The following is a 12611-nucleotide window of genomic DNA, read 5'->3' as shown; positions in this document are numbered from 1 at the left end:
GATAAAGGGCCAGGAAATGGGCAGAATCTTTTTAGAGCATGTCCTCTTCCAGCCATCTATTGTTTTCTTGTTCTGAGTTTCTGGGCTCCACATAGAGCTGCCAGATAATTTTGTAAAAGAACACAAGGGCACTACTTCTAAAGGGAGGAGTAAGAGGCTGAAATCCAACCAGCATTTCTTCAACAAGTTATAAAATCCATGTGACTTTTTCTGCTCAGAGGGTTTTTTTTTTTCTGTCATTGTTTTTTGTTTGTTTTTTACTTCATAAAATTTCTCTGTGGGCTAACTGCAACATTAGCCTAGACTTTCATCTAATTTCCTTTCTTTTCCTGTTATTGATCTTTCAGGCTAGCAATAGAAGCTATGTCTGATATGAAGTGTCCTTCATTTGTCTTTGCAGGTACTGCTGCAGTATCAAGCAGAGTTACCAGTGTCTCAGAAAGTTCCAGTCCAGGTAACGGAAATTACTAACTCTAATGAAGTTAACATGTTCAACATTCTTCTCCCCTTTAACACTCAAGTATTTCAGAAAAGGAATATTTATGTCTATCAATACTAAACTTGAAATGTAAAAGAAAAATTCTATCAGATGGAGTTAAACAGACAAAGAAGACTCTAAGATCATGAAACAGAAGTCAAGAGCATTGTAGTAGGGTTGAGATTTTGAATTTAACTTTGCTGAGATAAACAGCAGGAGAGTTTTTAAATTCTGAGGTGAACTAGTGGAAAAGTACTGGAGACAGTAGGGGAGAGGTTGGTCCATGTGATTAGGCAATCTTTGTTTGCTAATTGGTGCTCAAAGAATGAGGTTAGTCTCCTACCTTCCCACAGTGACAAGAAGATGTGGGTGCTATTTTTCGTTGCTTTTTTCTTTTACAATATTGTATTAGTGTAAGATGTACAGCACAGTGCATCAGTATTTTTGTAGATTACACTCTCTTTATAATTATTGCAAAATAATGACTGTATTCCCTAAATGTGTCAATATAATATTTACGTATTGCTTATCTATATTATATATAGTAGTTTGTGTTTGTTAATCCCCTATCCCTATCTTGTCCTTTTCTTGTTCCCTTTCCCCACTAGTATCCACTAATTTGTTCTGTATATCTGTGAGTCTGTTTCTATTTTGCTATATGCATTTTGTTTGCTTTATTTGTTGGATTCCACATATAAGTGATGATGCCACAGTTGGTCTTTGCATGATATATTTCACTAAGCATAGTACTAAGTTCATCCACATTGTTGCAAATGGCTGAATTTCATTCTTTTTTGGCAGAGTAATATTCCATTATAAATATATTCTACATCTTCTTTATAATATTCTATTATATATATGTGTGTGTATATATATATAATTGTGTATATTTGCATATATATGTACATATATTTTCTTTTCTACATCTTCTTTATCCATTTATCTGTTGATGGGCACTTGGTTTGTTTCCTTATCTTAGCTATTGTAAATAGTACTGCTATGTACATTGGAGTGCATGTATCTTTTTGAACTAGAGTTTTTATTTTTGTTTGAATATACATCCAGGAGTGGAATTGTGGGGGCATACGGTAGTTCTGGCTTCCCAGTTCTGGCCATATGGTAGCTTTGGCTTCTTTAGTGGTAAAAAAGCTGCCTGCCAATGCAGGAGACATAAGAGATGTGGGTTCAGTCCCTGGGTTGGGAAGATCCCATGGCAACCCATTCCAGTATTTTCGCCTGGAGAATTCCATGAACAGAGGAGCCTGGCAGGCCCCGGTTCATAGGGTCACAAAGAGTCGGATATGACTGAAGTGACTTAGCATGTACACATGAGATTAAAGACCTAAATATAAGACCTGAAACCATAAAACTCTTAGAAGAGAATATAGGTAGAACACTCTGACATGTCTCTTAAAGCAAAAGCAAAAAAACCCCAAAAAAACCACAAATGGGATTTAATTATACTTTTGCATATCAAAGGAAACCATCAATGAAACAAAAAAAATCTTGAATAGCAGACAATATCTGCAAATGATATGACTGATAAGAGGTTAATATTCAAAATATATGAACAGTTCATAAAACACTCCCCTCAAAATTAATACTAGACAGCCAGGAAAACAGGATATATGAAGTGAAATAGTTCAGTGTGAAAATAGTCTGTCACTAACAGAAGGGGACTCTTAAGTGATAGTTACCAGGGTCACAGTGAAGGGAAGTGTTAGTCACGCAGTCGTGTCTGACTCTGTGATCCATGGACTGTAGCCCATCAGGCTCCTCTGTCCATGGGATTCTCTACGCAAGAATACTGGAAAGGATTGCAGTTCTCTTCTCCAGGGGATCTCCCCAACCCAGGGATCGAAACTGAGTCTCCCATTTTGCAGCAGATTCTTTACCATCTGAAACATGAAATACTCAATTCTTCTTTTTTTTTAATTTATTTTTTATTGGAGGCTAATTATTTTACAATATTATATTGGTTGGTTTTGCCATACATTGACATGAATCTGCCCCGGGTGTACGTGAGTTCCCCCTCCTGAACCCCCCTCCCACCTCCCTCCTCCCTTTATCCTCCCTCTGGGTCATCCCCACACACCAGCCCCGAGCATCCTGTAAAATGCATCGACCCTGAACTGGTGATTCGTTTCACATATGACAACATACATGTTTCAATGCCATTCTCCCAAATCATCCCACCCTCATTCTCTCCCACAGAGTCCCAAAGACTGTTCTATACATCTGTGTCTCTTTTGCTGTCTTGTATACAGGGTTATCATTTGCATCTTTCTAAATTCCATAGTCACTTTCACTTTTCATTTTCACACATTGGAGAAGGAAATGGCAACGCACTCCAGTGTTCTTGCCTGGAGAATCCCAGGGATGGGGGAGCCTGGTGGGCTGCCATCAATGGGGTCACACAGAGTCGGACACGACTGAAGTGACTTAGCAGCAGCAGCAGCAGCAGCAAATTCCATATATATGCATTAGTATACTGTATTGGTGTGGAGATTCCTCAAAAAACTGGAAATAGAACTGCCATATGATCCAGCAATCGCACTCCTGGGCATACACACCAAGGAAACCAGAATTGAAAGAGACACATGTACTCCAATGTTCATTGCAGCACTGTTTATAATAGCCAGGACATGGAAGCGACCTAGATGTCCATCTGCAGACGAATGGATAAGAAAGCTGTGGTACATTTACACAATGGAGTATTACTCAGCCATTAAAAACAATGCATTTGAACCAGTTCTAATGAGGTGGACGAAACTGGAGCCTGTTATACAGAGTGAAGTAAGCCAGAAAGAAATACTCAATTCTTCTGTGAGCAAGGAGTTGCTGTGTTAGGACCTACTATGTTTTGATAGCAGGAGAATGAACTGGCATTCGTAGGTGTAGCAGTACACTCCAGGTGCTTTGAGACTCTTGTTCTATGTGAAGATATCTTCAGATACACACTTTTTCTGCAACCAGAAAAAGTCCAATGCTCTTTTCCTACTCATTTTAGGTACCTCCAAGGAAACATCTGAAACAACTACTAGTCCCGGAATGTCTACCACTGGTAAGTCAAATAAAAATAAATGAACTTTGCTTGGGGGATCTCAGAAGACAGGACAGCTTATCTGAAATTAAACTCTAGCTTTTATAGTTCTCTTTACTCACCAATTTTGCTCTTCTCTTAGCAGTCACTGCTTCCACAGGAGTCAAGGAACCCTCTGGTTCTGGAATGCAAACAGACAAATATTAGAAATACAAACTCTTCAATGATCAATGTGCCTGTGATTTTATATAAGGAGTTGAATTTGGGAGAGAAGAGTGGTGGGAAAGAAACAGGAAAGAAAGACCAGGAAGATTATTCTACATTTCCTCATGAAATATGACTTGAATTTTACCTAGGGATTTTTTTTTTCCTCCAGGATTTTTTGGGTTAGGCTTTTACCAGATCTCCTTATTAGAAGTTATGACCTTGAAATCTCTGATAATGAGATTGTGAAATGTTCAGTAATTAAAAATTCCTGAAATTTTTAATATTTCCTTCTGCAGGCTCCACTTCAAGGTCAAATGGAATCACAACAAGCCCCAGAATATCCTACCCAGGTAAAATGAAATAACCCAGAGGCACTGGCATGAATTGTCTCTTCCACATGAAGCTGTCCTTAAGCATGAATGTGTGTGATCATTTGTTCAGGCATACACACAGAAACTTGATATGTGTGTATGCTACTGCTACTGCTACTGCTAAGTCACTTCAGTCATGTCCGACTCTGTGTGACCCCATAGACGGAAGCCCACCAGGCTCCCCCATCCCTGGGATTCTCCAGGCAAGAACACTGGAGTGGGTTGCCATTTCCTTCTCCAACGTGTGAAAGTGAAAAGTGAAAGTGAAGTTGCTCAGTCGTGTCCGACCCTTAGTGACTCCACAGACTACAGCCTACCAGGCTCCTCCATCCATGGGATTTTCTAGGCAAGAGTACTGGAGTGGCTTGCCATTGCCTTCTCCAATGTGTGTATGCTCTCTAATAAATAAAATGACAGCACTATCTTTTTGTTTCTCCTCAGAAACCACTGTTGTAGCCACAGGAGAACAAGAAACTGAAAATAAGACAGGTCAGTGTTGGAAAAGTACTAATTTCCTTGTCACTTATTCAACTAATATTTCCTTTAACCTTATATTTTCTAGACTCTAGCAGCCCTTGCCATTTTATTACTTTGTATGTGTTGGTGGAGGAGATAATTATGGGCACAGATACTATAGTTTCAGGGTATTTAATGCTACTCAAACAATGCACAACAATTATGGTCCTGGAATATATTGAGACTGTTAATTTCTGTTTGCTAGTTGGTAGGGCTGAGTGAAGACATCAGAGAAGAGATGTCTGCATTTAATATTGACTAGGGTGAGGAGGGAATTCTTGCCATATGGCATTTGAAAAGACAGAGACATGAGACAGCGTGAGGGACTTCAGGAATTAACCAGGTATTGGTATTGTCTGTATGAATTTCAGGGAAGAAATGAGATTAGAAAGGTGAGCAGAGCAGTCCTTATGAAGGATTTTATTTCTAAACTGAGACTTTATCCTTATAATAAATGGGATCACCTTAAGGATTTTGTTAAGAGGATAATATGATCAGATAAGTCTTAGAAAAATTACTCTGATATAAATGTGAAGATTATAAGACTGTATTTTTTCATTACAAATTTCTCCAATGAACTTGGAATTCTGGGTAGGGAAATTTTTCTGCTATATTTATACTTAAAGATCATTTCTCTCTCCTGTTGCTGGTTTCTGTTAATCTGCTAAATATTTATAATTGGGAATTAACCTAGTCTCCCTTAGTAAAGAGAAGCATTTTATGCCCCAAACTTACACATCTTTAATTAATTTGTTTTCCGTTTTTCTGTACCTATTAGTTGTTGGGGTCCTTTTACTTGAACCTGGAGAAACTTAAAAATTCCTCTCAAATATTCTGTTGCTCATAGTTCAGCCTTCTGCTTTGTAGATAGAATAAAAATATTAATCTGATTTTTAGCAGTTTGAAAATAGAACGTGAAATTTATGAGTGGATTGTTGGGTTGACCAAACTTTCTAACATGGGAAGCCTCAAAAAGTAAGCTTAAAGCATTTGGTGGGATTGGAGATAGAACAAGATTAAAATACTATAAGACAAAAAGAACATACAAATTATTAGAGTATTAATACCAGGTAACACATAATATGTTTGTTTTATATATATATATATATATATATATAATTATATGTTTTTATACTGTTATCCTTTTATTTGATTATTTTATTATCCTATTTATCAGAACTGTCTATCAAGAAATTTTGAAGAGAAATTTACTTTGATTCTCATTCCTTCTTTTGATCCTCATATTTCCTTTTCATTGACATTTGAGATCTAAATAAACACTCTCTAATGGTAAATTATCAAATGCCATAAGGAGTAGAAAGGGAAGATTGATGGGAATACGTCTGCTTATAAGACTAGCAATGTGGCCATGTATTTTCAGTAATAGACAACTATTACAATAACTTGAGAGACTAATATGAAGTGTCTGTTTTTACACAGGATGTCCAACATCTCTTTTACCACCTCCAGGTAAGAATACCTCCTCTTGAAAATCAAATCATTCTACATTAATGATTCTTCCTATAAATCAAGCTTCAGAGGTCATCCCAATAAAAGTTACTAGCTAAGGAAATGTTATAGAATAGGAAAATTTGAAGTGGATGAATTTAGCTTTTATTCACCAAATAGTGAATGAAAGCCTGCTTTGTCACACACAAACTAATAAAGCCAAACCAAACAAATGTATTTTGTCTCTTAGTCAAAATAGAATTTACTTACACAATAAAGTGTTTCATGTAACTATATGATATCCTGATTGAAATATTGCCTTTTATTTTTTCGACTAGATAATTCCAGATATTTTTGAGGACTGAATTTTAGCAACAAAAATTAGGGGTAATGAGAATTTAATAATTTTAGCAGACTTTGAGTTTCTCTAAAATTATCAAGCCAATGTGGTGTGCTTTCTATTAAGTGGTGAAATTACAGAAATTATCATTTTCTAATATTAGCATACAGTGGAAGAAGGGATCTTTTCAAAGAAACAATTTTCATATAAGGCTGAAAATAAATTTCACAGTGAAATATGTGACCTATGTATTATATAGCCAACACATGCTATGTGTTACACATCTTACATATATTGTATACTTTGGAAGGATTCTCAAGTATTTCTTTAGAGAACTGGAATTTGAGAACAGTAAGTAAGCTAGTTCAGGGTATATACATCAAAGAAGAGAGACAAGGTTGAGATGATGGACTGGAGACATGTTGTGGCAACCTCAGAAAACAGAATGCTAAAAATAAAGTATTTAGTTTACAGGGCTATAAGAAGTATTTAATCAAGGCAATGATGAGATGAAAAGTATGCTTTAGGAAAACTATCCTACCTATGACATAGAGAATTGACTAGATCAGAAAGAGGTCTGAGTCAGACAACCCATAAAAAAGCCAGGTTATGCCAGACCAAAAATACTAAGGACCTAGAATAGTATAACAAGTAAAACCAGGAAAGGAAGGGATTCAACTGAGGATAAAGATACAAGATTTTGCAGTTGGTTCGATGACAAATGATGAGAAGGAAACAATTAAGATGACTTCTAAGTTTTCAGTTCAGTTCAGTCACTCAGTCGTGTCCAACTCTTTGTGACCCCATGAATCACAGCACGCCAGGCCTCCCTGTCCATCACCAACTCCTGGAGTTCACTCAAACTCATGTCCATTGAGTCGGTGATGCTATCCAGCCATCTCATTCTCTGTCGTCCCCTTCTCCTCCCGCCCCCAATCCATCCCAGCATCAGAGTCTTTTCCAGTGAGTCAACTCGTCGCATGAGGTGGCCAAAGTACTGGAGTTTCAGCTTTAGCATCAGTCCTTCCAATGAACACACCCAGGATTGATCTCCTTTAGAATGGACTGGTTGGATCTCCTTGCAGTCCAAGGGACTCTCAAGAGTCTTCTCCAGCACCACAGTTCAAAAGCATCCATTCTTCGGCGATCAGCTTTCTTCAGAGTCCAACTCACATCCATACATGACCACGGGAAAAACCATAGCCTTGACTTGACGGACCTTTGTTGGCAAACTAATGTCTCTGCTTTTTAGTATCCTATCTAGGTTGGTCATAACTTTCCTTCCAAGGAGTAAGTGCCTTTTAATTTCATGGCTGCAATCAGCATCCGCAGTGATTTTGGAGCCCAGTTTAAGTAATTAAAAGAATAGTTTAGGCCTTAATAGGAGATGAGCTACCTTGGTGGCTCAGTTGGTAAAGAATCTGCCTGCAATGTAGGAGACCTGGGTTCAATCCCTGTGGTGGGAAGATCCCCTGGAGAAGGGAAAGGCAACCCACTTCAGTGTTCTTGCCATGGACAGAGGAGCCTGGTGGGCTTCAGGCCTTGGGGTCTCAAAGAGTTGAACAAGACTGAGTGACTAACACTTTAACTTTAATAGGAGGTGGCCAATTTAGAAGAAAAACTGGTTTTGAAGGAAATATGATTTAATCTGTTTTGTGCACATTGAGTTTGAGTTTCTTTAAAATCTGCTGGAGTGCTATTTATTAGGCTGAGGGAGATCTGGGTCCATAAGCCATAAGAGATGTCTGTTCAGAAGTTTGAGAGTATTCACTTGACACCTGGCACAACAGAACCTTGTGCACTAGAACCAAGAAGGAAGGAACAGTGACACCACAGGAGACTTGCCTGTGTCCGGGAGTCTCCAGCTAAGGTGTGGGTGGGTGGTGGCCTGCTGCAGGGTTGGGGGCACAGTCTGTAACAGTATATGCATGAGATCTTTTGAGGAAAGTCACCATTATCTTCATTACCTCCACCGTAGTTTAAGGGTTAGTAGCTCAGTGGTGCCCGACTCTTTGTGATCCCATGAATTGCAACCCACTAGGCTCCTTTGTCCATGAGATTTTCCAGGCAAGGATACTGGAGTGGGTTGCCATTTCCTTCTCCAGGGGATCTTCCCAACCCAGGGATCCCCGATCTCCTGCACTGAAGGCAGATTCTTTACCAACTGAGCTACAAGGGAAGCCCACCATAGTTTGCCCCACGTAAATAGCAGAGAGGGAACACAACTCCACCCATCAACAAAATATTGGATTAAAGATTTACTGAGCATGGCCCCGCCCATGGCCCCAAGATCCAGTATCCCCCTCAGTCAGTCTGTCCCATCAGGAGGCTTCCATAGGCCTCTTATCCTTCTCCATCTGAGGGCAGACAGACTGAAAACCACAATCACAGAAAACTAATCAATCTAATCACATGAACCACAGCCTTGTCTAAATCAATGAAACTATGAGCCATGCCTTGTAGGGACACCCAAGACAGATGGGTCATGGTGGTGAGTTCTGACAAAATGTGGTCCACTGGAGAAGGGAATAGAAAACCACTTCAGTATTCCTGCCTTGTAAACTCCATGAATAGTATGAAAAGACAAAAAGATAGGACACTGAAAGATGAACTCCCTAGGTCAATAGGTGCCCAACATGCTACTAGAGATCAGTGGAGAAATAACTCCAGAAAGAATGAAGAGACTGAGCCAAAGCAAAAGCAACACCCAGTTGTGGATGCGACTGGTGATGGAAGCAAGGTCAAATGCTGTAAAGAGCAATATTGCATAAGAACCTGGAATATTAGGTCCATGAATCAAGGCAAATTGGAAGTGATCAAACAAGAGATGGCAAGAGTGAATGTCGACATTTTAGGAATCAGAGACTAAAATGGACTGGAATGGGTGAATTTAACTCAGATGACAATTGTATCTACTACTGTGGGCAAGAATACCTTAGAAGTTATGGAGTAGCCATCATAGTCAACAAAAGAGTCCAAAATGCAGTACTTGGATGCAGTCTCAAAAATGACAGAGTGATCTCTGTTCATTTCCAAGGCAACCCATTCAATATCAAGGTAATCCAAGTCTATGCCCCAACCTGAAATGCTGAAGAAGCTGAAGTTGAACGGTTCTATGAAAACCTACAAGACCTTCTAGAATTAACACCCAAAAGATGTGCTTTTCATTATAGGGGACTGGAATGCAAAAGTAGGAAGTCAAGAAACACCTGGAGTAACAGGCAAATTTGGCCTTGGAGCATGAAATGAAGCAGGACAAAGGCTAATAGAGTTTTGCCAAGAGAGCGCACTGGTCACAGCAAACACCCTCTTCCAACAACACAAGGGAAGACTCTCCACATGGACATCACCAGATGGCCAACACTGAAATCAGATTGATTATATTCTTTGTAGCCAAAGATGTAGAGCTGTATACAGTTAGCAAAAACAAGACCGGGAGCTGACTGTGGCTCAGATCATGAACTCCTTATTGCCAAATTCAGACTGAAAGTGAAGAAAGTAAGGAAAACAACTAGACCATTCAGGTATGACCTAAATCAAATCCCTTATGATTATGCAGTGGAAGTGAGAAATAGATTTAAGGGACTAGATCTGGTAGAGTACCTGATGAACTATGGACGGAGGTTCGTGACATTGTACAGGAGACAGGGATCAAGACCACCCCCAAGAAAAAGAAATGCATAAAAGCAAAATGGCTGTCAGAGGAGGCCTTAAAAATAACTGGAAAAGAAGAGAAGCAAAAAACAAAGGAGAAAAGGAAAGATATATCCATTTGAATGCAGCGTTTCAAAGAATAGCAAGGAGAGATAAGAAAGCCTTCCTCAGTGATCACAGCAAAGAAATAGAGGAAAACAATAGAATGGGAAAGACTAGCGATCTCTTTAAGAAAATTAGAGATATCAAGGGAACATTTCATGCAAAGATGGGCTCGATAAAGGACAGAAATGTTATGGACCTAACAAAAGCAGAAGATATTGAGAAGTGGCAAGAATACACAGAAAAACTGTAGAAAAAAGATCTTCATGACCCAGATAATCATGATGGTGTGATCACTCACCTAGAGCCAGACATCCTGGAATGCAGAGTCAAGTGGGCCTTAGGAAGTATCACTACGAACAAAGCTAGAGGAGGTGATGGAATTCCAATTGAGCTATTTCAAATCCTGAAAGATGATGCTGTGAAAGTGCTGCACTCATTATGCCAGCAAATTTGGAAATCTCAGCAGTGGCCACAGGACTGGAAAAGGTCAGTTTTCATTCCAATCCCAAACAAAGGCAATGCCAAAGAATGTTCAAACTACCACACAATTGCACTCATCTCACATGCTAGTAGTAAAGTAATCCTCAAAATTCTCCAAGCAAGGCTTCAACAATATGTGAACTGTGAACTTCCAGATGTTCAAGCTGGTTTTGAAAAGGTAGAGGAACCAGAGATCAAATTGCCAACATCCGTTGGGTCATCGAAAAAGCGAAAGAGTTCCAGAAAATCATCTACTTCTTCTTTATTGACTATGCCAAAGCCTTTGACTGTGTGGATCACAGTAAACTGTGGAAAATTCTTCAAGAGATGAGAATACCAGACCACCAGACCTGCCTCTTTTTGAAATCTGTATGCAGGCCAAGAAGCAACAGTTAGAACTGGACATGGAACAACAGATCTTTCCAAATCGAGAATGGAGTATGTCAAGGGTGTATATTGTCACCCTGCTTGCTTAACTTATATGCAGAGTACATCATGAGAAATGCTGCTGGATGAAGCACAAGCTGGAATCAAGATGCTGGGAGAAATATCAATGACCTCAGATATGCAAATGATACCACCTTTGGCAGAAAGTGAAGAAGAACTAAACAAACTCTTGATGAAAGTGAAAGGGGAGAATGAAAAAATTGGCTTACAGCTCAACATTCAGCAAACAAATATCATGGCTTCCGGACCCATCACTTCATGGCAAAATAGATGGAGAAACAGTGGCACACTTTATTTTTGAGGGCTCCAAAATCACTGCAGATGGTGACTGCAGCCATGAAATTAAAGATGCTTACTCCTCTGAAGAAAAGTTATGACAAACCTAGACAGCATATTAAAAAGTAGAGACCAACTTTGCCAGTTAAGATCCATCTAGTCAAGACTATGGGTTTTCCAGTAGTCATGTATGTATGTGACAGTTGGGCTATAAAGAAAGCTGAGTGCTGAAGAATTGATGTTTTTGAACTGTGGTGTTGGAGAAGACTCTTGAGAGTCCCTTGGACTGCAAGGAGTTCCAACCAGTCCATCCTAAAGAAAATCAGTCCTGAATATTCACTGGAAGGACTGATGTTGAAACTGAAACCCCAATACTTTGGCCACCTGATGGGAAGAGCTGACTCATTTGAAAAGACCTTGATGCTGGGAAAGATTGAAGGCCGTTGGTGAAGGTGACAACAGAGCGTGAGATGGCATCACCGACTCATAGGACATGAGTTTGCATAATCTCCATGAGTTGGTGATGGATAGGGAAGCCTGGCGTTCTGCAGTCCATGGGGCCGCAAAGGGTCGGACACGACTGAGCGACTAAACTGAACTGAACTTGACATTTAGTGGATGCTGTAAAGATGGAGAAAAGTATCAGGGGAAATAGAAACAAAATGAGAGGGATGAGAAAGATCTGTTAATAGAGAGGAATTTCTGAGTATTCAGTCTGAAGGAGGAATATTTTCAAGTTGAGAGTTTTAAAATGTTAGCTATTGTAAGGAACTTGAACTGATAAAGAGCCTTTTAGACTGATAATTATGAGTTTTTGGTGACTTGTAGGATTGTGAAAGCAGAAGTCAGAAAGTGAAACAAAAGGTGAACAGTAGCCATAGATATACTGACCACTGACAGGAGAGATCAAGATTTATCCTTTGCTGAGGAGTGTAAAATTAGGAAATATATATATGCTTGCTAGGGACAGTTTGTTCAAAGTAGGTGGATGTGATTGATTTACCTTAAGGCACCTTACAACCCTTCACAATTTATCTCTGAAATCCTAGTGCCAATTCGGGTTTGGTCAACCTGGTGGTTATCTACAAATAGCAGACAGTTATATTTTGCCAAATTTAATTAGCATTTGTCATTTCATGCTAACAGCTTGTTATGGTCCACTGGGAGAAAAGAAGTCAGTAAGTACACAGTTTGTCTCTACTTTAATACAAATTTGCTGTCATTCATATATTTGAATAGAAGTCT

The 12611-nt window shown here is 39.2% G+C and overlaps 1 protein-coding gene across 1 annotated transcript in view; it reads left to right on the top strand.

Annotated features, from left to right (window-relative positions):
- Positions 1-12611, top strand: part of MUC19 (mucin 19, oligomeric) — a 126410-nt gene that overhangs the window by 108368 nt on the left and 5431 nt on the right. The window contains 7 exon segments of the mRNA XM_088837009.1: positions 401-454; positions 3489-3542; positions 3667-3709; positions 4038-4078; positions 4541-4588; positions 6056-6085; positions 12513-12544. Of these exon segments, the coding sequence (XP_088693135.1) occupies positions 401-454; positions 3489-3542; positions 3667-3709; positions 4038-4078; positions 4541-4588; positions 6056-6085; positions 12513-12544 (302 nt within the window).

Source organism: Moschus berezovskii, chromosome 6 (genome assembly GCF_049115385.1).
Source record: "Moschus berezovskii isolate FMDL1 chromosome 6, NW_MosBer_1.0, whole genome shotgun sequence".
Lineage (NCBI taxonomy): Eukaryota > Metazoa > Chordata > Mammalia > Artiodactyla > Moschidae > Moschus > Moschus berezovskii.
The sequence above is the reverse complement of the archived record's forward strand: the minus strand, read 5'-3'. Positions and strand labels throughout refer to the sequence as shown.